Source organism: Siphateles boraxobius, unplaced genomic scaffold (genome assembly GCF_051911475.1).
Source record: "Siphateles boraxobius isolate OS27281-9 unplaced genomic scaffold, OSU_SipBor_1 49, whole genome shotgun sequence".
Classification (NCBI taxonomy): Eukaryota; Metazoa; Chordata; class Actinopteri; order Cypriniformes; family Leuciscidae; genus Siphateles; species Siphateles boraxobius.
This window is the reverse complement of record NW_027509130.1, coordinates 7,294,536-7,321,146: the sequence shown is the minus strand read 5'-3', so window position 1 is coordinate 7,321,146 and position 26,611 is coordinate 7,294,536. Positions and strand designations below refer to the sequence as shown.

At 40.0% G+C, this 26,611-nt stretch overlaps 3 protein-coding genes across 5 annotated transcripts; 1 reads left to right on the top strand and 2 right to left on the bottom strand.

The window, feature by feature from the left end:
• Nucleotides 1-649: 649 nt before the first annotated feature.
• LOC143710952 (uncharacterized) lies at nucleotides 650-3,227 on the bottom strand. Its single transcript, XM_077202214.1, has one exon. The coding sequence runs from the start codon at nucleotides 3,217-3,219 to the stop codon at nucleotides 1,063-1,065; it is 2,157 nt and encodes a 718-aa protein (XP_077058329.1). The 5' UTR covers nucleotides 3,220-3,227; the 3' UTR covers nucleotides 650-1,062.
• A 63-nt stretch (nucleotides 3,228-3,290) lies between these two features.
• On the bottom strand, nucleotides 3,291-17,831 carry LOC143710953 (uncharacterized). 3 transcript variants are annotated; one of them, XM_077202215.1, is made up of 18 exons: nucleotides 17,655-17,825; nucleotides 17,213-17,557; nucleotides 16,770-17,120; nucleotides 16,473-16,577; nucleotides 16,169-16,264; nucleotides 15,914-16,006; nucleotides 15,455-15,529; nucleotides 14,739-14,852; nucleotides 14,455-14,520; nucleotides 13,689-13,766; nucleotides 13,273-13,353; nucleotides 9,015-9,119; nucleotides 8,736-8,813; nucleotides 5,236-5,331; nucleotides 4,911-5,009; nucleotides 4,180-4,198; nucleotides 4,030-4,067; nucleotides 3,291-3,931 (listed from the first exon to the last, which is right to left on the bottom strand). In XM_077202215.1, the coding sequence occupies exons 1-18, from the start codon at nucleotides 17,704-17,706 to the stop codon at nucleotides 3,912-3,914; spliced, it is 1,911 nt and encodes a 636-aa protein (XP_077058330.1). In that variant the 5' UTR covers nucleotides 17,707-17,825; the 3' UTR covers nucleotides 3,291-3,911. The 3 variants fall into 3 exon arrangements, 1 of the variants encoding a protein (XP_077058330.1); XR_013194705.1 differs by lacking the exons at nucleotides 3,291-3,931; nucleotides 4,030-4,067; nucleotides 4,180-4,198; ... (2 more) ...; nucleotides 8,736-8,813; nucleotides 9,015-9,119 and adding exons at nucleotides 9,900-10,284; nucleotides 10,393-10,580; nucleotides 10,675-11,638; nucleotides 12,043-12,181 and having other exon boundaries at nucleotides 17,655-17,831; XR_013194704.1 differs by lacking the exons at nucleotides 3,291-3,931; nucleotides 4,030-4,067; nucleotides 4,180-4,198; ... (2 more) ...; nucleotides 8,736-8,813; nucleotides 9,015-9,119 and adding exons at nucleotides 9,900-10,284; nucleotides 10,393-10,580; nucleotides 10,675-11,638.
• A 3,292-nt stretch (nucleotides 17,832-21,123) lies between these two features.
• LOC143711058 (gap junction alpha-1 protein-like) lies at nucleotides 21,124-21,882 on the top strand. The gene has a single exon (XM_077202344.1). It carries the CDS (start codon nucleotides 21,124-21,126, stop codon nucleotides 21,880-21,882), a length of 759 nt encoding a protein of 252 aa, XP_077058459.1.
• Nucleotides 21,883-26,611: the final 4,729 nt, after the last annotated feature.

The window sequence follows — 26,611 nt, the reverse complement described above, 5'->3', positions numbered from 1 at the left end:
TCTCGAGGATACTTATCAGAGTCGCCAAGGAAGCGAAAAAGAGAATTAAGATGGCAACGCAACAGGCAAATCAACAAGACAAAAGTAAATATTGGAGTGGCCTTTCCAAGATGGAAAGAGCTCATGACGAGCAATGATTTTAAAAAGGACGCCGACGTTGCCTGCTTTCTTCTCGACAGGTAACGTTAATTAAGCCTATTTGTGTATATTGGAAGTTTTATTGTTGCTTGGCTAATTATATCATGGTGTGCTGTGCATAACGCTAGAACGACATCTAGGATAGGTTTCCTCGCGTCAATGATGAAAAGTATTGTTTACCTTGTAACATAAATCCGTGTTCTATCAAATTATAATAGTTTTCTAAAATAACCTCATCAGGAAGGAACACTCATGGACGAGGTCGAACTGGAAGCCATGTTAATCTTGGACTACATTGGCCACCGTAGGAGTTAAAACGAAATCGGAATTGAGAGGAACAGAAACTAATATTCACTGGATGGTCATATACCTTTTCACCGCTAGATGGGGGTAAAAATCACACAGTGTAGCTTTAAGCTTGAAGACTTCAATAGAAAGCATTCTCTAAACATTTATTATTATCTGTGTAATGTCCTCGGGTGGATGAAGAAGATGACGGTAGGCGAAGATACAAAATAGCAAAGGCTTTATTCTAATAGCAAAGATCCAAAACAACAGAACAGTGTGCTAGTGCACAAACAATAACCAGCCAAGACAAGCGTGAGAGGGGTACCTAAATACACAGATAATGACAAGGACAACAGGTGACGGTGATGATCTTGATGAGGGTGATCAGGTGCAGGTGATGATGACAGGGGATTCTGGGAAGTGTAGTGAAGACACAGACGAAGGTGAATGTGACATAACTCCCCCCTCCCGCTAGCCGCGACCCGTGCCGTACAAGTCAAGTCAAGTCAAGTCAAATATATTTATATAGCGCTTTTCACAATACAGATTGTATCCAAGCTGCTTCACAGTATCAATCAAAACAACTTAACAATGTTTGTTAACACAAGACAGAACACGGGAGGAGGGGTGGGCATCCTAGAGTCTGTGACGGGAAGGAGGACCGGGTGCAGCAGGACGGACTCCAGGATGGTCCAGGCGGCCATGGCGGAGCAGACTGGTCAGGGGGCCATGGCGGAGTGGGAGACCACCCTTCGGGGCGGTCCTGGCGGAGACGACCCCTCGGGCGGCCAGGGCGGAGCAGGACGAGCAGGCGAACAGGGCGTGGCAGGACGTGCAGGCGGCCAGGGCGGAGCAGGACGAGCAGACTGCCAGGGCGGAGCAGGCCCTAGGGGCGACCACGGCGGTGAGGACCCTTCGGGCGGCCGTGGCGGTGAGGACCCTTCGGGTGACCGTGGGGCTGGACGGAAGGAACCAGCGGTGAAGGGGTCTCTGGGCTGGACAGAACCAGCGGTGAAGGGGTCTCTGGGCTGGACAGAACCAGCGGTGAAGGGGGCTCTGGGCTGGACAGAACCAACGGTGAAGGGGGCTCTGGGCTGGACAGAACCAGCGGTGAAGGGGGCTCTGGGCTGGACAGAACCAACGGTGAAGGGGGCTCTGGGCTGCACGGCGCCAGCGGCGAGGGCTCTGGGCTGCACTGCACGGCGTCCGCGGTGAAGGCTCTGTGCTGGACGGGACCAGCGGTGAGGGCTCTGGGCTGCACGGCGTCAGCGGCGAGGGCTCTGGGCTGGACGGGACCAGCGGTGAAGAAGGCTCTGGGCTGGACGGGACCAGCGGTGAAGAAGGCACTGGGCTGGACGGGACCAGCGGTGAAGAAGGCTCTGGACTGGACGGGACCAGCGGTGAAGAAGGCTCTGGACTGGACGGGACCAGCGGTGAAGAAGGCTCTGGACTGGACCGGACCAGCGATGAAGAAGGCTCTATGCTGGACGGGACCAGCGGTGAAGAAGGCTCTGTGCTGGACGGGACCAGCGGCGAGGGCTCTGGGCTGCACGGCGTCAGCGGCGAGGGCTCTGGGCTGGACGGGACCAGCGGTGAAGAAGGCTCTGGGCTGGACGGGACCAGCGGTGAAGAAGGCACTGGGCTGGACGGGACCAGCGGTGAAGAAGGCTCTGGACTGGACGGGACCAGCGGTGAAGAAGGCTCTGGACTGGACGGGACCAGCGGTGAAGAAGGCTCTGGACTGGACCGGACCAGCGATGAAGAAGGCTCTATGCTGGACGGGACCAGCGGTGAAGAAGGCTCTGTGCTGGACGGGACCAGCGGCGAGGGCTCTGGGCTGCACGGCGTCAGCGGCGAGGGCTCTGGGCTGCACGGCGTCAGCAGCGAGGGCTCTGGGCTGCACGGCGTCAGCGGCGAGGGCTCTGGGCTGGACGGGACCAGCGGTGAAGAAGGCTCTGGGCTGGACGGGACCAGCGGTGAAGAAGGCACTGGGCTGGACGGGACCAGCGGTGAAGAAGGCTCTGGACTGGACGGGACCAGCGGTGAAGAAGGCTCTGGACTGGACCGGACCAGCGATGAAGAAGGCTCTATGCTGGACGGGACCAGCGGTGAAGAAGGCTCTGTGCTGGACGGGACCAGCGGTGAAGGCTCTGTGCTGGATGGGGCCAGCAGTGAAGAAGGCTCGGTGCTGGACGGGACCAGCGGTGAAGGCTCTGTGCTGGACGGGACCAGCGGTGAAGAAGGCTCTGTGCTGGACGGGACCAGCGGTGAAGAAGGCTCTGTGCTGGACGGGACCAGCGGTGAAGAAGGCTCTGTGCTGGACGGGACCAGCAGGGAAGGCTCAGTGAAAAAGTCTATTAAATCCAACTCCATCGAATTCTGGACGAGGACCAGTGGTGAAGACTCTGAACTGGACGGGACTAACGATGAGGGCTCTGGCGGGCTGGCGACTGAATTCCGGATGATGACAGGTGACGTGGTGAAGATGGGTGGTGTGTGTGATTGAGTGGTGATGTCATCCTCAGCCTCACCGACGGTGAAGGCTGACCCACTCAACCACAACATATGATCGAGGTAAGAGGCGAAATCTCCCGGAAAACCCACTGCTGGGGCTCGCTGGTGCAGATGACTGTCCAAGCCCAACCAAAAGTCAGATTTAAAGACGTCATCTGACCAGCTTACCTCAGCAGCGAGCTCCAGGAATTCGGCGACGTAATCCTCTATTGACAGACCGTTTTGGACAATGGAGAGTAGAGAGTGAGCTGGGTTAACCGGGGTGAGGAGAATACCCATGCTGACTCTTTTTTGGGCTGGTTATTCTGTAATGTCCTCGGGTGGATGAAGAAGATGACGGTAGGCGAAGATACAAAATAGCAAAGGCTTTATTCTAATAGAAAATATCCAAGACAACAGAACAGTGTGCTAGTGCACAAACAATAACCAGCCAAGACAAGCGTGAGAGGGGAACCTAAATACACAGATAATGACAAGGACAACAGGTAACGGTGATGATGTTGATGAGGGTGATGAGGCGCAGGTGCAGGTGATGATGACAGGGGATTCTGGGAAGTGTAGTGAAGACACAGACGAAGGCGGTGGTGAATGTGACAATCTGATGGCACTCACACACACACAGTCTAAATTCAGACACTTTACAAAAGGATTTCATTACATAAATTATATATTTGCCACAGCCAATTCTGCAACTTCAGTGTATAGCTACATACAGTACCCTAGACATTATCAAAATATACAGACAAACATAAGCAGATCCATTTTGAGTGGAAAAATGTTCTCCGCGTCATTAAAAGTAAAAACATCTTGCAACAGAATGCAACACATTTTGAAGTCTTCAGTCTAATTTAGTTCTTTAGCTCTTTTACAGACGGAGAGAGGATCAGAGAGCAGGAGAAATGTGGAAGAGTCCGTGTCTCAATCACTGTCTCTGTGAAACAGCAGAATCATGTGCTGACAGATTCTCCATTTCATGAATCTCTGCTGTTTTCTGTGTTTAAAACAAGACATTGTTATTTAGCAACATCTGAACTGTGAAGATGTCAAACCTTACAGATCAGTTTATTTCACACATAATTATTGTATTACCCTGAGTTGACGGCGTGTTCCTTTGATTCTGTGTAAATCTGTAATAGAAAACACAATTACAGATTTAACATTGATATATACAGTTGAATGTACTGTATATACATACATAGGCCTACAGTAGAGCTATATTGAATAAAAATCTGAACTTACTTAGTTGTAACAGCCTTCCCTTTGTGTCAGGAGACATTAGAGAGAGAAAGTTGTTAAAAATGTTAATAATTAAGGGAAAATCAGAATCGCAGCAAGTAAATCAGTCTCTGTAAGGAGTAGGTGAATGTTTGTCTCATTTTACCAGAATTAAACCTCCTTCATTTCAATAACTGTTTGCATCTGTCACAAATCAGTATTGTTGATACTGACAAATAAACTAGTGACAAATCAGCCCCATTCAGGGTACTTTATAGTAGAAAACCTTTCTTTAGATTCTAAAAAAAAAAATCTTAACACACACTAAAGGCCTATTTACACCACTTCGGGCATTTTGACTGAATAGCTATCCGATTTGTAAAAACTGTTTCATTTACACTTGGCCACATAAATGCGTCTCCACAAAAAAAAAAGCTCCCGCACTATATGCAAAATTCGTCTGTTTTGGTCGATTTCAATGATATAATACACTTGATTCTGTGATGAACAGTTTGGAGTTATGAGCCGTTACGTATGCTACTTTTGATCACTACAGCGCCACCATCAGGCCGATCGGGGCGAGCCTTGGTGACGCTGTGAGAACTAGCATCTCTCAAAGTTTCAAAGTTTCTGCATGATCACTTTTAGGGGAGAATGCTGATCCTTGGAAATTTTAACAATTACAATTGGGTTTCAGTGCTAAGCACTTGAACCCTAATAATAATAATAAAAATAAATTAAAAAAAGATACTTACAGTCAGCATGCATTAGTAAAACTAGCCAATACAAGGCAAAAACACATTCGGAGGGGAAGACGATGACTCTCAGATCCTTCAAGACTCGCTCACCGTTTCCTAAGAATTAAAATGAAAGAATAACATTAGAGAAATGATGATGCACGGGACATTTGAAAGCAAAACGGTAACGCATATTTTAGTAGTTGTGTAATGTAACCCTGCTGTGTTCGGTTCATTTTCAGCATGTTTTTTTTTTTTTTTTTTTTGTGTGTGTGTAATTAGATAAAACTGTGATGTTAAAATATTTCTATAATGGAATATAATATTATAGATATGTACTCACGTGCTTTCAGGATCAGTTCTGCTGTCAGTGTAACAGAGTTCAACAAAACAAGACCAACTGCTCCAAACATGTACATGATTTCATTACAGAGATGCACTATAAACACACACACAAAACAAACACAAAAACGTCAAATAATCAAACAGTTGCATTAATTAAACTGATCTCTTGTCAATGCAATATTGTAGAGCATGAATACAATAAAGGGGCGTTTGGGACACCCCTCCAAATGATCGAATTCAGGTGTTCCTATCACTTCCATGGCCACATTTGTATAAAATCAAGCACCTAGGCTTCCAGACTGCTACTACAAACACTAGTGGAAGAATGGGTCGCTCTCAGGAGCTCAGTGAATTCAAGTGTGGTACCGTGATAGGTTGACACCTGTGCATTAAGTCCATTCGTGAAGTTTCTAAATATTCCACGGTCAACTGTTAGTGGTATTATAACAATGTGGAAGCAATTGGGAACAACAGCAACTCAGCCAGGGAGTGGTAGGCCACGTAAAATCACAGAGCAGGTTCAGCGCATGCTGAGATGTGCAGTGAACAGAAGTCACCAACTTTCTGCAAAGTCAATAGATACATAAGGCTGTAGTCAAGAAGTCCACCTATGTCAAGTCCAAGACCAGGACTAGTCAAGAACGAGTCCAACTGAGACAGTCAAGACCGAGACAGAAAAAAATAATCCTCTTCAAGACCACGTACTTAACTAATCATTTTGCATTATTATATGTAATGATCAAAAAGCATGTGTGCATATTAAAGTGTGGATATTAGCTGCCTGTTTGTTTTTAAATTCACTACAGGTTCAGAATAGAATATTTGAATTAGTGCCGTCAATCGATTAAAAAAAATAAGTAGATTAATCTAATTCTTTCTGTGATTAATCACGATTAAAAATCAGTTTTTATTTGTTTTTAATACATTTTATAATTTCACAGTTAATCTCCAAATTAATGTAGAAACAACATAAAGACAGTATATTTTAAATACTTCCAGTGTATTGAAAGCTATATTTTTTAAAAAAAAACATTTATTATGCTTCAAAACTATAACAACTTTTAATTGTTGTTATATTTTCATTTTAAAATATTTTTAATTTTAACTTTTAATTTTAACTTTTAAAAACTTAAAACAATCCTCACATAAACCCATAATAAATGTCATATTTAGGCTACTTGTGCCCTGTCTAACATGTCGGAAATATACAGAAATTGAATAAAGTTATCAAACAGGCTGCACTGCAAACATTATAAATTAAATATAGATGAATCCTTATTAAAGCTAAACCCGTTTTTTAATCAAGAGCAGCGAGTAATTTTCTCTCATGAAACCTTTGTTCTTTGTTTAACTTTACTGACAGACAGAATGGCTGTTGGCACTTTAAGATCTGCAGCTGCTAACAGAAACGCGGATCTCACGCGGCCCATTCTCTCACAACTCTTCACATTCATTTAAGACTTTATTCAACTCATTAAAGACTGCTCTCATGAGGATGCTCGTCAAAACGGACATTGTGTAGGCATTAATGTGTGTGTTGTTCGTTCAAGCACGAAAGAGAACTCGATTTTTGCACACTGTCTGTGCGCAATATACTGGTGTGCGTCTTTGTGTGCGTCGTGTGTGTCACATAGACAGGACATTCACAGACAGCCTGGTCTCTTTTGTCTTCCAGCGCTTTAATGGTTTAAAAGCATTTGCATGAATAAGAGCGTGATCATTATAATGTAACGCTAGCCAAAGGATGGCAGAAAATAGGATTCTGCGTTAATTGCGTTCATTTTTTAAACTGGACAAAAATGTATCGCATGTTAACGTTGACAGCACTAATTTGAATAGAACTAAATGTTAATGTTTTAGAGCAGAAACATTAAAGCTTACAGCAGCAAAGTTACTAAATACTTTTTACTCACAAAGGTTTTATTGCACGTACTTACAGTAACGAACGTATTGTTACCTGTTGTCAACTCGCTTCTTCACTACACCTCGACCACTGTGTGTGTGTTGGTCACACTCATCATGTGTGTGTTCATAAGAGGAGTCGACACTTAAGCGACAGAGAGAGCAGAAGCTGCCGGTCTGACGCCCCACGGCCCGTTTAATAGCACGTTTCGGTGCCCATCACTAAATTGCATGTTCATATCACAATGACACTAACAATACGATTCATCTTTCAGCTCTACTTTCTGACCTCAAAAAAAAAAAAAAAGACTCAAATGTAAAGGCTAACTTTCACGTTCGGGTTGGAACATGAAAAACGGAGTTTGAGATGGGACTCAAGTACTAAAGCCTTATAGCTACAGACCTCCAAACTTTGTGTGTGTTCAGATTAGCTCATGAACAGTGTGTATAGAGCTTCATGGAATGGGTTTCCATGGCTGAGCAGCTGCATCCAAGCCTTACATCACCAAGTGCAATGCAAAGTGTCGGATGCAGTGGTGTAAAGCATGCCGCCACTGGACTCTTGGCTTGGCCCCTTAGTTCCAGTGAAAGGAACCCTTAATGCCAAGACATTTTGGACAATTTCATGCTCCCGACTTTGTGGGAACAGTTTGGGGATGGCCCTTAACTGTTCCAACATGACTGCGCACCAGTGCACTAAGCAAGGTCCATAAAGACATGGATGAGTGAGTTTGGTGTGGAGGGGCTGGACTGGCCTGACCTCAGCCCGATTGAACACCTTTGGGATGAATTAGAGCGGAGACTACGAGCCAGACCTTCTCGTCCAAAATCGGTGCCTGACCTCACAAACACCAAAACCTTGTGGAAAGCCTTCCCAGAAGAGTTGAAGCTGTTATAGCTTCAAAGGGTATATATATAAAATTATACTCATAATCAGAATACACAATGGCAGTAAATTATTCATTATTTATTGAATCTCCCTAATTATTATTTTTTTCTGTAGTCTGTTGCTTATATGTTCAAAAAATAATCAGATCATTGAGCAACTGGCTTTACAGAAATCATTTCACTTTTAAAGAGATTAATGCAAAAAATGCAGTTGATAACTGAGTAGAATATTTGCAGCCTTATATGCTTAACTGTTTTATGTTTTTTCATATTTAATTTTTTTTCTACATTCAATGCCCCCTAATGACATGTAAATCTGACCCCAGTATCAATGTGATATTTCATTTTTTTCTTATTACATTTTTAAAATTAAATCACAAATTTGTCCTTGCTTTAGTTAATGATTCAGTCTCACCCATCATGACCAATGAAGTGATCATTAAGAAATTAAAAACAATGTGCCATTTTGCAAGCGCATAAAGGGTATATCTGCTTATATAACTTATAATTGTTTTCTTATAATAATATGAATAATGGTTAATACATTTTGCATATACATTTGTTTTGCATTAATTTGCGTATATAAGACATAAACATCACAGTAATGTATGTTCTACTTCTTAGCGCCATATTTTTATGTTGTTTTATAATTACAGTGTGAGGTAATAAAGGACACTGTAAGCATTTTAAGTCAGTGATGTATAATACCTGTCATGCTGTTTTCATACACCGCTATCATCTTCAGAACTTCAATATATACAATGACGCAGGTCCATTCCAAGTACTCTGTTGATTAAATAAAGCACTTCTGATCAGCACATCTCTTACAAAACAATTCTTTAGTGTATTATAAATGTAAACCTTACAAACAATATTTGTCCTTGCATAAAAGCAGAAACATTTTTGACTTACCACAACAAATACTTAAAAATATTGAGAAAGTGTTTTTTAAATGAAAATTACTAAACATAAAATAAAGTAGCATACCTTTCTCCCTTTCGAATATGGTTAGATGAATATAAATCACAAGGACGATATATAGGAGCAGTGTTGTTATCATCCACAATGATGTTATCCATCTTCGTTGGAGACCTGCGAATGAAAAGATGATCTTCTGAATTCATAAACTTTTACAGGTCACAAATACATAAATCTGAAACAAATCTGAGAAGAGTCTGCTTGAAATCAAATTTGACACTATATTTAAGTTCTGTATGAATTTATGAATTCTTTATTTTATGTTTTACCTTGTAATCTTAATGTCATAACTGTCACCGTATTGCTCTGTTAGTTTTCATTCGTCACGTGTTCCTTGTTCTCATCAGTTTGCCGCCACTCATCAGTTACCATGGACACTAACACTAATCATCACAGCTGATCGTTATTTTGTAATCGTCACCGTGTATTTAACTTCCTCCTTGTTCACTCTTCAGTTGTCTGGTATTGTTCATGTTAGCACGCTGTTTTATATGTTGGCTGTTTATTCTAAGTGTTATGTTAAATCTTATGTTATTGTATTGTCGATCATCTTCTCTAGAACTAAGCGTTACAATAACTTAATCTTCTCATGATTAGTGATGGGCAGATCGAGGCTTCGTGAAGCAATGAAACAGTCGAAGCAAATGTGCCATTTTGTTTCGAGGCTTCGAATCAATCCGAAACCCGTCTCCACGGTGACACCTAGTGGTCACTTGCAGGTGTTGATCTGAAACAACCTTTACAAAGAGCTAATAAAAAAATGTGTTTTTTTTTTTATTATTATTGTATTTTTGTAATATATGAAGCTTGTAACCTGTAGTCTCTTCACATTGCATAATGTGATTTTGGTCATGAAAAATGAATATTAATAAAAATAAATCAAGCCACAATGTCTCCCTTTCTTATAGATTTTTATTCAAAAATATTAATTTCTCTGCTGTTGAAGGACTCAGCCTACTTCTTTTTTTACAGATAATTTCTCCAGCCTTTGAAAAAATTCTCTCATAAGGGACACTTGTTGCTGGCATACAAAGATATTTTTTAGCTAGGACATACAAATGAGGAAAGATTACTGCTCTCTCTTTCCAGTAAGTTAGAGGATCATGAGTTCTGGGCAAAAACGCATCGCTGAGGTATTTTTTCACTTCCACTGTGGCATCAGCTGTAGGATTGTGTATCATCTGGGTCTCACGGATACGATTGTCAAAATGTTCCCATAAACTGTCTTGTGTTTCAACTGGTGTTGATGATGATGGGCCTGATGTTGACATTTGTGGTTCTGAATTAAAAGAAAACGGCAATTAGTAACAAATCATAAACTGACAACACATATGAAGTATAAATTTCATGAATCACATAACATAAGATAACATAGACTGAAACTCACCAGGAGTTGTGTTTGAACGCATCAGTGAAGCACACTCCAGTGTGATGTGCTTTTCAGCATCCAGGGCTTTGGCAGGATTTCCAAAAGCCACATTTTAAACCTTGGGTCCAGCAGTGTAGCCAGTGCCAAGGCTCTAAAAGTCTCGTACCCTCCACATCTGGAGTGCAGACCTTCTTGTAGATGTGAGCCTATGAGCCAACACAAGAGAAAACCATATTAATTAAAATAATGACAACAATATGAGAGTTATGGCCAATTACACGTATGGTCATAGTGTCCTACCTAATTGTACAGTTGATTCCTGCGTTGCATTTCCTTTTTTCTGTGCAAGCTTGTGCTGCAACATCCTGTACAATGGTATGAGCTTTGAAGCAGACACTCTCTGTTCCTCTGACATCTCTGTTGTTGCTAGTTTGAATGGTTGAAGAAGTATCAATGACTGTTGAATAATGTCATACTCAAGACTTGTCAGGGGAGCAGTATCACTGTTTAAATTGGCAAGTGCAGCTCCCACTGGCTCACGTTGCTCATACAAGCGTTGTAGCATGTCGAATGTGCTGTTCCATCTCGTTTCAACCTCCTGTATCATTTTCAGACTTGGTCTGCCCATCAAGCTCTGCATCTCCACAAGCTTGTCCTTTGCTTTGCAGCTGGATCTGAACAACCCCACTATCTTTCTGGCTTTCTGGCGAATTTCATTGATGACTGGGGTTTGATCCAGGGCCTTTTTCACTATCAAATTCAAATTATGAGCAAAACATGGGACATGGCGAAGGTTGAGTAGCTGGGCACTTAGGATCATGTTGGATGCATTGTCAGTCACCATGCAGTGAACTTTGGAGGTTATTCCCCACTCAGCCATTAGCAAGGCTTTAGCCTCCATGAGATGCTGGGCTGTGTGGGTTTGGTAAAACCTCCGTACACCCAGTAAAACAGTTGCCATTGTTGCCTCTGGTGTTATGTAATGGCATGTTAATACAAAGATATCCATCCATATTAATGGAAGACCACATGTCAGCCGTAAGGCTAACAAATTCTGCCTTTTGTAGGTCCTCCATTGTCTTCTCCTTGGTTGTGTTGTACCTTTCGCTGACCATTGTTTTAAGCACCTTCCGGGATGGGAGGACATAGCTTGGATCAAGCTTGTTCACAAAGGCCCTGAAACCCTCATCCTCCACGATGGTGAAGGGCTGCAGATCCTTCACCACCATGTTCAGAAGAGCCTCATCCAATTCCCTCTGTCTGCCTTTTAAAAGAGAAGATAAAACATACTTTCAGACAAATATATTGGAAAAATAGTAGCCTACCGTGAAAGTAGTCTACTGGTTCATTTGGAAACCTTCCTAAACAAAGTTATGTTATGAATATTTATGCTCAGTGTGCAGAGAAAGATAAAGTGCATTATAGAAATACAACAATTACAAAAAAACAAAATGATGTCTTGGCTGTAGATTGGGTACTCATATGTAGACATATAAAATGTATATTCACAAAGTATAATATTATATTGACAACATTTGTTTTTAAAGTGATTGGCAGTTGTGATTGGGATGTTAGGCATGTCTTAGTCCATGGCCTTTCTAAACAATGGCCCAACACTTAGTTATTATATTTCACTTATAATTAGCCTATATTTCAAACAATGCATACCTTGCTTAGATGGCCCAGCAGTGTCAGTAGCAGGCCTTGGTACAGGGGGAACACTACCATCCTCTGCACCCTGCAGAATGGCAGGATGAATGCTCCTCAAATGGCGCATCATGGATGATGTATTGTTGCAGTAGGCTAGCTGCCGATCACAATACACACATCTCACTTTATTTGGGGTTTCCAAATGGAAATGCTCCCACACCACAGATGTACGGCATCTCTTCTGTGGAGCCTCCATTTCTATCTATCTATCTATCTATCTATCTATCTATCTATCTATCTATCTATCTATCTATCTATCTATCTATCTATCTATCTATCTATCTATCTATCTATCTATCTATTTTATATGTAGCCTATCTATCTAATAATCTATATGTATCTGTAATATATGTATCTATCTATTAATATATATATATATATATATTTCTATCAATGCATCTATTAATGTGTCACTATATGTACTCTGTGTGTCTCTAAGTCAATGTGTAAATGTAAATTAAATCCTAAATATAACTAAACAAATCGCACTATAAATGTCACTATATCACCAAAAATCCGCTATCTCAAAACCAAACTCCTCTCACAAAAACCCACGATATGAAAATGCGTTGACAAAACTTTTATACTGTGTGATTGTGTGATTTGTTCCCGAACCGACCAATCAATGAAACCCTGATTCGGAGGAGCACTCCACCTGATGAAACACTTAGACGCTTCATTTAGCCGTTGTCACGTGACGTGGGTATTTTGAATCACGCTTCGGATCAGTGTTTCGAATCATCTTTGCTTCGGGATCTCGCAAAGCTTCGGAACGTCTGTTTCGCGCCAGCCATCCTTACTCATGATAGGATTCACTTGATGATGAATGCAAGGCCAATCATTCAGTAAAGCCACTCACTATCAGATATGCCTTCATTCAGTTACACACTGCTCACTTTTCACAATATCAACAACCAAGGGATAAAATAAATTTTAGTATTTTTTCTTTTTTTTTAGATAACCTCAATTTGAGTACAGCAGTGTCAATAGCAACTCCTGTTTCATGCTGACTTTAAATCATGGTTTAGCAAATAAATTAAGCATTCATTTTTATATAAGCAGTGCATTGATATTCATATTGTATCAAAATCACAAATTCACAGATACCGGAATATAGTTATAGGATTTACTCTTTCCACATCTATACAAATACAACAATGATAAGAATGTATTTTAGCATGAACTTACTTTCGAATTTCGCTTGGAGACGAGGCAAATACACCATGAAGATCAACAGTAGTGGTAGAACAAGTAGCACAAATGCAGATCCTAAAATAAGAGAATCCATCTATTATTTTCCCATTAAAAAACAATAGTCAATAACATGTAGCTAAAATACATAGGATTGCTCAGAAAATCTTAAACATAAATCTTAAAATCACTGAAATAAGAGTCTAGTGGTTTTCTTGTGCAGCTCTTAATGACTTCATTCAGTTTTCACATTCATTCAGCATGTCCTTCTACAAGCAGTTTTATGTCAAGCTGAAATTGGCTGAATTATAATCAACTGGATTTTTACACAGAAAAACAGGTGGAATTTAAAACAGGTGGAATTTTGCATATCATTGTAATTAATTATGAAGGAATCAGTATGCAGCTGTTACCTAGAGAGGGAAGTCCTAATGAGGAGGTCAACTGGAACAATTGAGAGAAACTCAAGAAAACATTCCCAAACAAAAAAACTAAAAAGAGAGAGAAAAGTAAACATGAATGGAAGAATGAATTATATGATTCCAACTACTCATACTTGGACACACACACACACACACACACACACACACACACACACACACACACACACACACACACACACACACACACACACACACACACAATCACCTATCACACCTATCACAATCACAATGACTCTCCAATTCACCTGTCTTGCGTGTCTTTGGATTATCGGGGAACCGGAGGACCCGGGAAAACATGCAAACTCCACACAGAAAGGCATCCTGGCTTTTAATGCATAATGTTCAAAAACCTTTTTGATTAAAACAATGTGGAGATAAATTACATATTAATTTAATGTTACACAGTTAATTGTAACTTGCTGCTTGGAAATGATCACAATAGCAACGCTCGACCACATTTATGTCAATAATATGTAACTGTGCTAATTTATGTTGTTAGTTTGAGTAGTAGAGCGCCAAGAATCATACAGATTTTAAATTCTGGATTATTATTTTCTTCCTTTACGTTTCCGTTCTTTATCAACACTCAGTAACACACAGCATATATTAAACTATATTTGTGACTATGTAAAATGCTGTATTGAGAGCACATGATCAGCAAAGTGTTTTCTAGAGCTAATAATATTTTGCAACTCTAATAACTCATATTGGGGTAAAACAATAAGAATGTGTTCACCTTTAGTTTGCATGCGTGAGGAAACCCGTCTTGGCTGCTCCTGATTGGATAGCCTTTTGAAGTCCACTAAAAAACGAACATTAACACACAGTTAGAAAACTTGTAAAAGTTGAAAACTTGGCACTTATGTATTTGATTTTCATTTTTTGGCAGTTGTAAAATAACAAATAAATGTTTATGAACACAACCATTGGTAATGAACTTATTAACATCAATCTGTGCTTATATATACTTAGCCTGCTGCTTTAACAAAGTAAGGAATCAAATCATGCAGGAACTCTTACTTAAACTCAGGGCGAGACACGACAGCACAACAAGTCCAAAGAATACTCCAGAACCTACACGACGTCCACTGTCTGTATCATGTGCACTCTTTCTCCAGCCATGTGCAAAAAAAACTAGAGGAATAGATAAAAATTAAAATGTCACACAAGATAAATGATGTCCTGAGCAAGAACAGTACATATCTAAAGATGTGGTGAACTGAACAGGGTTTGTCAAACAAACACACTTAAATGAGGCTATACTGACTTAATCGGTACCAAATGAAAAGTGAAGTTTATTGATCATGATATTTTAGAAAAGGCAACAGTACATGCAGTAAATTATTACCTATAAAAAGGTGTAATTTTATTATTTTGTAATGAACAATATTTCAAACATTCCACATTTAAAACCCATAGTTTCTGTTGCACTAAAGCAGCATGAAATGTTTCTACTTGACAGATATCACCGAAATAGATGTTCTGAGAAATCACACGTGTCTTTGTAAACAGCAAAAAATAAAGTAATCCTGAGATACTAAACACTGTCTGTATTTTAATCATTTTGAGTATTCAGGGTTAGATGACGGGATTTTAGAAAAAGAGAGGGAGGGGTAAGATTTAATGGCTGAATTCTGGCCAGATCTATTGAGCAAAACCGGTAATAATTCATAAAGCACTTTTAATGTCAGAATAATGAGCTTGACCTCTGATATAAAACATTAGGATTTACTCACGTGAATAAACAACGACTGTGAAAAAAGTAAATTCTCTTGTTATTCTGAAAAACCTGATCCATGTTATAATGTTGTCTGTAGACAGAAAGGGTTGAACAAATCAGGTCATTATATAATATTATTACATATCTGTTACATTGCTTGTACTTTTCATTTAAGCAGTGTTAGTAGTTTGGGTAGGACAAAGTGTATTTTTCACCAAACACTACAAATTTCTTGACACAATCAATACATGCCAAGAATACAGTTAGAAAATAATCTAAATGGAAATAATGAGGCTACGTTTGAGGTTTCAAATCATTTCATACTTAATTTGACAATTTAATGTATTTAACGGCAATAGAATTAATCACTAACAATATTGTCATGCAAAGTCTTAATATGTTGCCATCAATTTGCATTTACTGATCCCTTAACAAAAATAATAATAGAAAAAAAAAACATAAAATCCTAACATACCTGGGAGATACTTTAAATAAGACAAAGCCCAAGTCAACATGACAGGTCTCAGAATAAACAGAGCACAGCAAGTGACGGACTCATGGAGAAATCCTGGAACACAATATACATTCACGGGTAATAAACAATATCGATCAAATAAAACAATTTAAGTCCCATCACAACAAAATTGTTGTAATTTTGCACAAAATTACAACAAGACAAATACAATCTCCCACGTGCTTTATAGTGCTATATTTAAACTAGTAAACTCACCTTCAGTGAAACCCCAGAGGAAGAAGGCGAAGAACATACAGACATTTGGAAAAAAGACCAAAGAAAGCTGAAGATTCCAGATTGTTCTGCTGTTGACTGAAGAGAAGATGAAGAATAGTCACAGTTAAACGAGTGAAACACTGACAGTTAATCCCAAGATGAATTCTGTTCATTAATACAGGTTTATTAATACAAGATTAATACAATTAGTATTAATAATAATAATTAAGATCAATAATTAAGATTAATACAAGATTAATACAGTTAATCACAAGAAATAAAAAGATTTTCCTTCCAAACACACCTGTGTTTTTTAATCTGCAATAGATCAGACAGCAGAGGAGAAGTACAGCTCCAAATCCAGCAACAAAACAGAAAGCCAACACAGTTATGTGCCAAGAAGAGAAACCTGTGAAACACAGACATCCATCATAATGTATAACTGCACTGAATCATTTAGCTATAAATAGCCATTGGTTTAAACTTTAAAAGGGTAGATACCTTTCGCACCAAGTGTAAATAGCTAAAGAATAGCCTTTGAAGAAGGTTGGCCAGTGTTAACAGAATGCATTATTTATTTTGTCATGTTTTGTCGACTCACCCAGTTGCTCCAGTACTACAGTTGCACTGGCTGAAAGTCTTCCAGCAAACACTTCACACATGTAAACTCCTTTGTCTTCAGTTCTGACACTCTTCAGTCTGAGAGAGAAGTTTCCTTTGGGGATTTCATCAGTGAAGAACTCAACTCTGTCTCTGTATTGCTCGTCTGATGAATCTGGTAAAGCCTCATTGTTTAGGTAGAGCAGAACCATAATATCTCCATCTGTTCTTTTCCATGAAAGCTCTTCAATGTGTTCAGGTTTGATGTGAGAGTCGACAGAGCAGTTCAGAGTGACGTCCTCACCATCATATGCAGATATGGAGCGACTCGATCCTGATACCAGCAGACGCTCTGAAAGAATAATGGTTTAAACATACACATAAAATACATAAAAATGGCATTTGATGGAAATTTTCACCAGAATTGAAGTGGCTCTCACTCACCAACATCTTTTATTTGAACCACAGTCTCACCAGATTCCTGCTGACTGTAAACTTTACATGTGTAATTTCCCTCATCTTCAGCTGTCAGATTGTCCAGACGGAGGGAGAAATTTCCATGTTGAATCTGATCAGTAAAGAAATGAGCTCTATCATGATAATCCTGCTGCTGGACCTCTGATCGACTCTCACCATCTAGAAACAAATGAACCGGAGTCTCTGAGTCTGTTCTTCCCCATTGCACCTCCAGGCCCTCCACTGGTAAAGGTTTATCAACATAACAGGGTAAAACCACGGACGATCCAAGAGGAACAACCAGAGGAGCAGATGGACCACGCACAGTGAAGCCTATAGATAAATAATAGAGAAACTGACAGCTTTAATAAATGAGAAAGAAAAACTCGAAGGCTATTTTCGTGTTTCAACGTAAAGTGATAATACATACCATCAGCGAATACCAGGAGTATTCCTACTACAACAATAAACTTAATGTACATAATTTACACAAAAAAGAGCTATAATAAAAATCATAATTTTATCATGAACATAAGAGTTTTTGTCCGCAATCTTTCACGCGAGGCCACACCTAAACTTTCGCTTTCAACTTCCGCTTTCTAAAATTATGCGCGCTACGCAATAACAAGCTTAAATAACAGCTTGAACAACAACAACTAGGCTACTACATTACACACACACAAAAAGAAATGGTAATATGAATGAATGCATGTTTAACAGACACAGCGAAGTTCCTCTTGTTGTTTCTGTATATCCAGCTTTCAAATGTAGACGTCGATATTTTACAAACATAAACTTTGGGTGGATTAGTGTAAAGTGGGTCACTGACTAAAACGGGACACCTAAGCTTCAGTGCAGTTCTCTTACAACATTAACATTTAAATCCGTCCAATAAATCAATGTTCTTAATTGTTTGTGATGTATTTGTACATCAAATGTTGCAATAATATTGTTAAAATGTGTTGAGAATACTTTCTATATAAAGCAATCTTTGTCATCTCACTTTAATGTGGGACAGTCTAATAGGAAAATATGCATTAAGAAAGTTAATTTTTGTTTGTGCTTATAATGCAGCAATATTTTTTGTTTTAAGATCAGGGTTCAAAACTTTGGACTAGAGGACAATGGCATATGGGCTGCTTAGTTTTTTGGCATGACGTATTTTTTTTGTAACATTACAATTTGCTTAATGCATGCTTTTGAAAATACATGTCATGCATGTGAAGAATGAAAACATCTGACATATTTGTAATAAATCCTTTAAATAGTATATGATTTCTGTGTTAGGCCTATATATTTGTATTTAACATTTCACATGTGAACATATAGGCTACTATTTTTTTTTTAGCCAAACTGATAAAGATAGCAAACACACTGTAGGCCTAGTATATTACCAAACCAAACATAGGTATCCACATTTAACCAGGAGTGTTTATGCAAGTTTGCATTGTAAAAATTAAACAATTTCTAACCCAAAACATAGTGTCCCAGACTTTAGCGCAAACTGTTCCACATTAGAAAATCCATAATGAACTGCTTAGATATGGATATTTGCATTTTATGAATAGCATTTTATCCATTTTTTTTTTAAATATATATTTTTAATAGTTTGGTATTTGTTTTGCTAAAATAGCAGCAGACACTTACCTTCAAAGTGACTTTATAAGCAATGTCTGTTACAACACAAGCTGTTCATCACAATCTCTTCATGTAATGTTTTTTTTAAATACTAGACGTAATTAAACAACGTTATTATGAGATTGTTTGAACCTTGTGTAGAGTTTTTATTATTATTAAATTAATCTGTGACACTGGGGGGGCAGCATAAACACATTTACCCTTCAGTCTCTTTAGTGTAAATAGATACATCCTAATTGCGCTGGTGGGGAATGTTGTAACACTGCGTTACAAGGTTGATATGTGCCCATATTAGAACTATGCTATTCTATTAAATTCTTTTGAGAAACCATGAGAAAAAGGTGAATAAAGACTGAGAGTCAATGTTCAGAAATTATGAATTATTATTATGATTTGAACTATGCTGTATAGCTGTGTTTTGTGGTGCGTAATTTATTAATTATTAAAAAAAATATTGACATAGTGTGTGTATATATATATATATATATATATATATATACACACAAACTGTATTAATGAAACAAAGCCACATAATTGTACTAGAAATGTGGGAAATGAATGTGGGAAAAAAAGAAACTCACTGAACACCAAGTGGATTTACACAAACTGAGAAAATCAAAGTGTTAGGTTGTGCCCCGCTCTCCCACATTTCGTCACGTCAAACATTAGTCTAGGGTATAGGCGGACACGACAAAAATAAAGGTTTTAAAGATCGTTGGTCTGAGCACACAGCACCAAAACAAACTACCTAAAAAAAATGTAAAAAATAAAAAATAAAAAAAAATTACAAGGAAGCAATGGCTTTAGGAGGAGGAAAGGCCAAAATAAACCAAAAGCAAAAACACCTGAGGGGAGTAAAAGCTCTTACTAAACGAGCAAAGAAAAGAACATTAATAACCTTATTAACTTTCACACTTAGAAGTGTAATTGTTGAAGACACTCAAAACAACCAATAACAATAATACAATACCAAAGAGTAAAACATTAAACATGTATCAGGTCCATCAACAAGACTGTTAACTGCAGCAACAGTCTGGGCAGGACAAAGACAGCACTCTGAAGAAAGTTTCTCATGGTCTGGCAGTTTCTTCTCTGCTTTTATGCGGAAGTATTAAAACAATATTTGTCATGCTTGTTAGATGAACCACAAAGGATTATTGCACCTAGAATGCAACTGAATGCTTCTTCAAGCGCCTCCATACTTGAAAAACCGCAGAAAAGGTCATTTTTCTGGACCTTTTTACAGAAGGTAAAAGTCCATGTTAAACTAATCCAGTCCGAATAGGGCTAGATACAAGTACACATGTACCCCAGATGTGTCCGAGAACTCGCAAGTGCCTTGGTGGAAGAGTGGAGTACTCAAACTTAATATTATACACTTAATAGAGTGACTTCTAGACAATTTCATAAGGTTTTGCTCTAGTTGAAGCAGCATGTAGAGACAGAAAGTGATTGAGGAAGACCTAAAAACTCTTAGTTATGACAGTCATGCGAGTCATCATTCAAACTTTGTGCATGCTTCTGGTTTCTACTTTCATACCTCCGAGTGTCTTATAAGCAGGGAATGTTTGACAGCTGTGCCTCAGTTTACTCATAGTCACTTTGCTTTGGATTTGGTGGCTGATCTTCAGGAGTGATGGAGTAAGTCCCTACAGGCCTCTCCTCATTTTACTTCTCTCCAGGTAAGCTTTATAGAAAGTCTTACAACTTATTTTCAAATTGGCAGCAATATAATAACTGGAAGAACTGATATTTGCTAAATAAATAAATCAATAATGGTCTCAGTCCCCACAATACCCAGTCAATCAATGTCATATACACACCATGTTTTCATCATGTTAAAGAGGCGTTTATCAGATGTCAACTCACTTTCTGTAAAAAAAAATCATGATAGCATTTGCTTGAGAACTTTTATGTTATAAAGCAAAAGAGAGAAACGCCTAAACCCTAACAGCAAGTACGATTTACTTTAAAGCAGTCACATGAAGTTGTTTTAAAAGTTCATTATTTTGTTTACAATTTATTACAAACTAAGAGAAACAGTATTTTTTTAACATCAGTGGAACATTTTCATAGTTAATGTCATAAACTATGAAGTTAATGGGGAGAAACAAATATCGGTTTGATATGTTCTCACCTAATTGGAATTGCAATGGAAATAATGCAATTTTAAGTGTCAGTTAAGTGTCCAAATACTTTTTTGGGGGTCCACTGTGTACATTACATCTCAGCTTTCTATTTTTAGCTAGAACTCCCTCAAGATGGGTGACTGGAGTACATTGGTAAAACTTCTTTACAGTGTGCAGGAGCACTCCACAGCTGGAGGGAAGGCCTGGCTCTCCGTGCTCTTCATCTTCCGGATCCTTCTTCTGGGAACAGCAGTGGAGTCTGCTTGGGGTGATGAGCAGTCGGCTTTTAAGTGCAATACTCAGCAGCCTGGTTGTCAAAATGTCTGCTATGACAAATCCTTCCCCATCTCACATGTGCGATTATGGGTGCTTCAGATCATCTTTGTGTCCACTCCTACTCTTCTGTTCCTGGCGCATGTGATCTACACGATCCACCGAGAGGAGAAGACCGGAGAGGCTGACGGTGGTAACACAAAACAAGTCTCAGAGACCCGCAAGGTGAAGAAGAAGGGTGCTCTCCTGTACACCTACATCATTAGCATATTTAGCAAGTCTATCTTTGAGGTGGTCTTCCTGCTCATCCAGTGGTACATTTATGGCTTCAGCCTGTCTGCTGTGTACACCTGCCGGCGTTGGCCTTGCCCCCATCAGGTGGACTGTTTTCTCTCTCGACCCACTGAGAAGACTATCTTTATTATCTTCATGCTGGTGGTTTCTCTGGTCTCACTTGTGCTTAACGTCATAGAGCTCTTCTATGTTCTATACAAACGGAAGAAGGACCAAAACCAGTCCCAAACTGAGCAGCAGTTTCCACTGACAGAACACCAGGCGGATGAGCAGTCGAGGCACATGAGCAATCGACAGGTTTGGGGAGTAACGGCATATTTGTAACTGCATTATAAATTTAAAGTACAAAATACGGGTAACTGCATTGAGTTACAGTTAAAATCATTGGCAATCAGATTACAGTTACATTTAAAAAAATATTTTGATTACTGAACGGATTTACTTTTAGAATTTAAATGTCATTTGTTTCATTTGATATTATTTAGTTGGAAAGTCGTATGCAATGTGCTTTGTGAGGAGTGTTTGAGCAGCAGTGAAAGCTCTCTTAGGGTATGTAACTGCCTCACAGTTTTAGTTGGGTTTGTTACTGTTTTTTGGTTCCTACCTGAAAAATAATAGATCGTAGAAGCGGAACTAATTAGCGCCAATTTTGTGTCCGCACGTAACTAATAGGAAAAAACACCTGAAGTGTAGAGCTAAAACATAGCATCGCAAGAGCTCTCCGAGATAAGTAAATATTAAGAATATAAAGATATCTAAATGTATATTATCCGAGTAAAAGAAGACAAGGAAAAAGACTTTGAGATTTAGCCCCTCTTAAGTAGAAAGCAGCCTACGAGGTATGTTTCTTTTGTATCCAGTTTTCTGTGATATATTTCATGTCCATAGCTTGTGTTAACTAGTGTGTAACTATAACGGCACAAACTGTATTCAAGACATACATACATGCATTGTATTTATATTTTCCTTTTATTTTTTCTCTCTTTCAACCCAGTTCTCACGGGTTGATATGATATGTTGTAGAAATAAAACCCCGTTTTTAACCAAGACCTCGTGCTTCGTGTTGACTACTGGAGGGAGCTACAGTGAGAACTCGACTGCTCCGCATGAGTAGGCGAGGAAGACGGCATCGGAGAGCGCGAATCGTGGTTGGGCCTGGACATCTCATAGCAGCGCGGGCCTTCACGGACGGCATCGGAGAGCGCGAATCGCGGTTGAGTCAAGACATCTCCACATCGCACAGCGCGCGCGCCTTCACATACGGCATCGGAGAGGGCGAATCGTGGTTGGGCCGGGACATCGCAGCGCGCGCCCCTTCATTCCAGGGCGAGAAGACGCAGTGCCCACGGGAAGAATCAGGTTTCATAACGCAAATTAAGCTGTAATTCAGAGACATTAAGTGTTCTGCATAAGAGACTGCGACATTTATTTCCATTTCACATAACAAGTTAATATTGTTTTGTTTACTTCCCTTTTCAAATTGAAGTTCATTGATATTGCTACTGTGTTGATATTTTGTTTACTGATGAGTATCCTGTAAATATTAATAAGAACTATTAGTATTAAGAGTAAAGCAGAATTGGTAATATTTAGGCATTTAAAGGTGAATGGTTTTTACTTAATGTGGTATATGTACAAGTTTAACTAAGAGTTAATCTTTTTGGTTTGTTTTAAATTTCATTTGTGGTAATTTAAGTTTTAAATAAGGCCATATATAACTATAACAAGTTATCAGGCAAGACCATAGATCCATAGATTGCAAAGTAAATGTTATCTAACCATTATACTAGTCTTTGAGTACAGTTTTTATTTTGGATAATCAAGTTAATTTAGCTGCAGAGAGTAATTTTTCTCCAAAGCAGTGTTAGTAGCTATAAGTAATTAAAAGGCTAAGTATTCATATATCAGATTAAAATAACTACTCAATTGAGATTAAGCTACGTTAAACCTAATTTAGATTATTGTAAACAAGGTAATTACTCAACGAAAGGCAAGTTTAGATTTAAACCAAACTAAAGTAAATTAAGTAAAATGTCAGAGTTTGAGCTTTTCTTTGAGAGTGACAAGGAGGGTGCAGGTGAAGACTCGCAGCAGCACTGCGCAGACATGCAACCACAAGCTGATGAAGGCACAGGAGATAACCACACTTCCTCGCAAGAGCCACAAAGAAGCCAAAGAGTCCGCAAGTTTACGGAAAAGGGCCAAGAACTGCACGATGAGCAAGTAAGAAGATTTGCACACCGTTTCAGTGTGAGCTACGAGAAGTGGAAAGCTATCGCTAAGGGTGCCAAACAAGCGCTGAATGGACATTGCTCAAACAACCTGCTGCGTGACCACATCACTAAAATAAGCAACGCCTCAGATAATCTGAACGTTGTTTATGAAGATTTAAGGCACATTGACATTCCCGACCAAGACACGCGTCGCAGAGCAGACACCTGCGAAGCAGTAACAAGAACAATCATCCAGACTGCAAAGGCTCTTCTAGGCACAAGAGGGGGTGAAGAACAAGGGGTGAAAGCAATAGAGTCTGTAATTGAAGCTGCAGCCTCAGACAAAGTAAGCGTCAACTCTCACCGCACCAAGTCGTCTGCTCATTCTCGAACTAACTCAAGAATAACATCCCGTTCAAGCCAGTCTTCTGCAAGACAAGATGCTGCTGCTGAAGTTGCTGCCAATGAAGCCACTTTAAAAGTATTGCTAGAGCAAGAATGTCATATCAAAGAACTTGAAAGACTCGAAACTGAAGCAGCCAATTTACGAGCTAAACAAGAGGCTGAAAATGCAGAAAGACAAAGGGTGCTGGAAGCCAAGCGCAGAGAACTAGAAAGATTGGAGACAATTAAGAAGCTAAAGGCTGCAAAGGCGAGACAGCAAGTATATGAACGAAGTGAATGCTCAGATGAAGAAATATTTGGGCTGCTCCATCAATGTGTCCCTCTGAAGGAGAATGAGGAAGTCAAGCATGAAAGTAACCTATTGCAGCATCGCTCCCCTCCTCACTCTCTGACACAACCAAAACAAGAAGACCATACTGCAGCTCTTGTTAGAGCATTTGCAGAGTCCATTAGTGCGAGTCGTCTTCCTGTACCTGAACCAACAACGTTCAACGGCGACCCACTCAGATTCAACGACTGGAAAGTTTCCTTTCAGACACTTATTGACAGGAAAAACATACCAGCTGAAGAAAAAATATACTATCTGCGAAAGTATGTGGGTGGTCCAGCCAAAAAGGCCATTGAAAGCTACTTCTTGCTTGGCACAGAGTCAGCTTATTGTGCAGCGTGGACCATCTTAGAAGAGAGATACGGCAATCCATTCCTTATCGCCAAGGCCTTCAGAGATAAGCTCGACACATGGCCCAAGATCAGTTCTAAGGGGAGTGTGGAACTTCAAGAACTCGCTGACTTCCTTCGCAGCTGTGAGGCGGCCATGTCTCAGATCAAGGGTCTTGAAGTACTCAATGACTGCAACGAAAATCAGAAAATACTCTCTAAACTTCCAGACTGGCTGACCTCAAGATGGAATAGGAAGGTAATAGAAGTGGAAGAACAAAGTCACACGTTCCCAAGCTTTAGCCAGTTCGTTAAGTTTCTCACACGCGAAGCCAAAATCGCCTGCAACCCAATAACATCCCTCCACGCTCTAAAACCAAGTGAAAGTGAGAAGATCAAGGTTTCAAAGACAAAAGGTAATGGAGCAAAGGTATTGGCAACTAACTCAGACGAGAAAACTGTTACCACAAGCTGTGTCTTCTGTGAAAAGGCAGGTCACAGTTTACACAAGTGTCGCAGATTTATGGATGAGACGATTTCAGAGCGAGTCAAATTTGTTCAAGAGAAGAAATTGTGTTTCGGCTGTCTGAAGTTTGGCCATCGCTCAAAGGACTGTGAAAACAGAAAGATCTGCGATATGTGTGAAAAAAGACATCCAGCTTGCCTCCATGATAATCGCACCAAGGAAGAAAGGACGTCAACGCAGCCCAGTGGAGCAGGGGATAGTGGCAGGTTAAGGGAAAGGAAAATGGATCGGTCACAAGATAAAGCAGCAAGATCATCACGTGAGGCAACATCCAATAGAGTTATACAGAATGTTAAAGACACTCATACATCCACAGTCATTCCAGTGTGGTTGTCAGTCACAAGTGAGCCAGATCGTGAAGTCCTTGTGTATGCACTCCTCGATACACAGAGCGACACGACATTCATCCTGGAAGAAACGGCAAAGACTCTCCACACAAAGAATGAACCAGTTCAGCTAAAGCTCTCCACAATGGCTTCAAGAAATACAGTCGTGTCCTGTCGGAAACTGACTGGACTACAAGTGAGAGGATTCTACTCAGACAAGATAATTCCTCTGCCAGTGACCTACTCGAGAGAATTCATCCCTGCAAACAGAGATCATATTCCCACACCAGAGACTGCAAAGGCATGGCCTCATCTGGAACACATCGCAGACGAGATTGCTCCTCAGCAAAGCTGTGACGTGGGTCTGCTAATCGGATACAACTGTCCTCAAGCTCTTGTCCCAAGGCAAGTGGTGCCTGGTAAAGAAAATCAGCCCTTTGCTCAGAGAACAGACCTGGGCTGGAGCGTAGTCGGCTATGGCAACCCATGTCTCGACTATGGAGATGAAATTGGAGTAAGTCACCAGGTCATCGTGAAGCAAGTCATGCCTGGTCTTCAGTCTCCTTCAAACATCACAAGCGAAGTGCATTATGTCTGTAGAACTCAGGTCAAGGAGGTAGTCTCACCTGCAGACGTCATCAAGGTGCTGGAATCTGATTTTGTCGAAAGGTCTTTGGAGGACAGCCACATCTCTCAAGAGGATCTCCGATTCCTGTCAAAGATGGAAAGAGGCATCAGGCTCAAGGACAATGTTCATTATGAGATGCCGCTGCCATTCAAGAATGAAAGACCCAACTTACCAGATAACATGGTGTGCGCCATCCACCGTCTCAGATGCCTAGAACGGAAGCTGAAAAGAAACAAACAGTACTACAAAGACTACAATACCTTCATGGATGAGATCATAACACGTGGAGATGCAGAAA

Excerpts from the sequence above, each read along its gene's own strand:
- LOC143710952 (XM_077202214.1), bottom strand. The coding sequence starts at position 3,219 with ATGGGTATTCTCCTCACCCCGGTTAACCCAGCTCACTCTCTACTCTCC.
- LOC143710953 (XM_077202215.1), bottom strand. The coding sequence starts at position 17,706 with ATGTACATTAAGTTTATTGTTGTAGTAGGAATACTCCTGGTATTCGCT. Across the intron at positions 13,767-14,454 it reads CTCACGCATGCAAACTAAAG|TTTTTTTGTTTGGGAATGTT; the intron begins GTGAACACATTC and ends CTCTCTTTTTAG. Across the intron at positions 5,010-5,235 it reads AGAACTGATCCTGAAAGCAC|GAAACGGTGAGCGAGTCTTG; the intron begins GTGAGTACATAT and ends TTTAATTCTTAG.
- LOC143711058 (XM_077202344.1), top strand. The coding sequence starts at position 21,124 with ATGGGTGACTGGAGTACATTGGTAAAACTTCTTTACAGTGTGCAGGAG.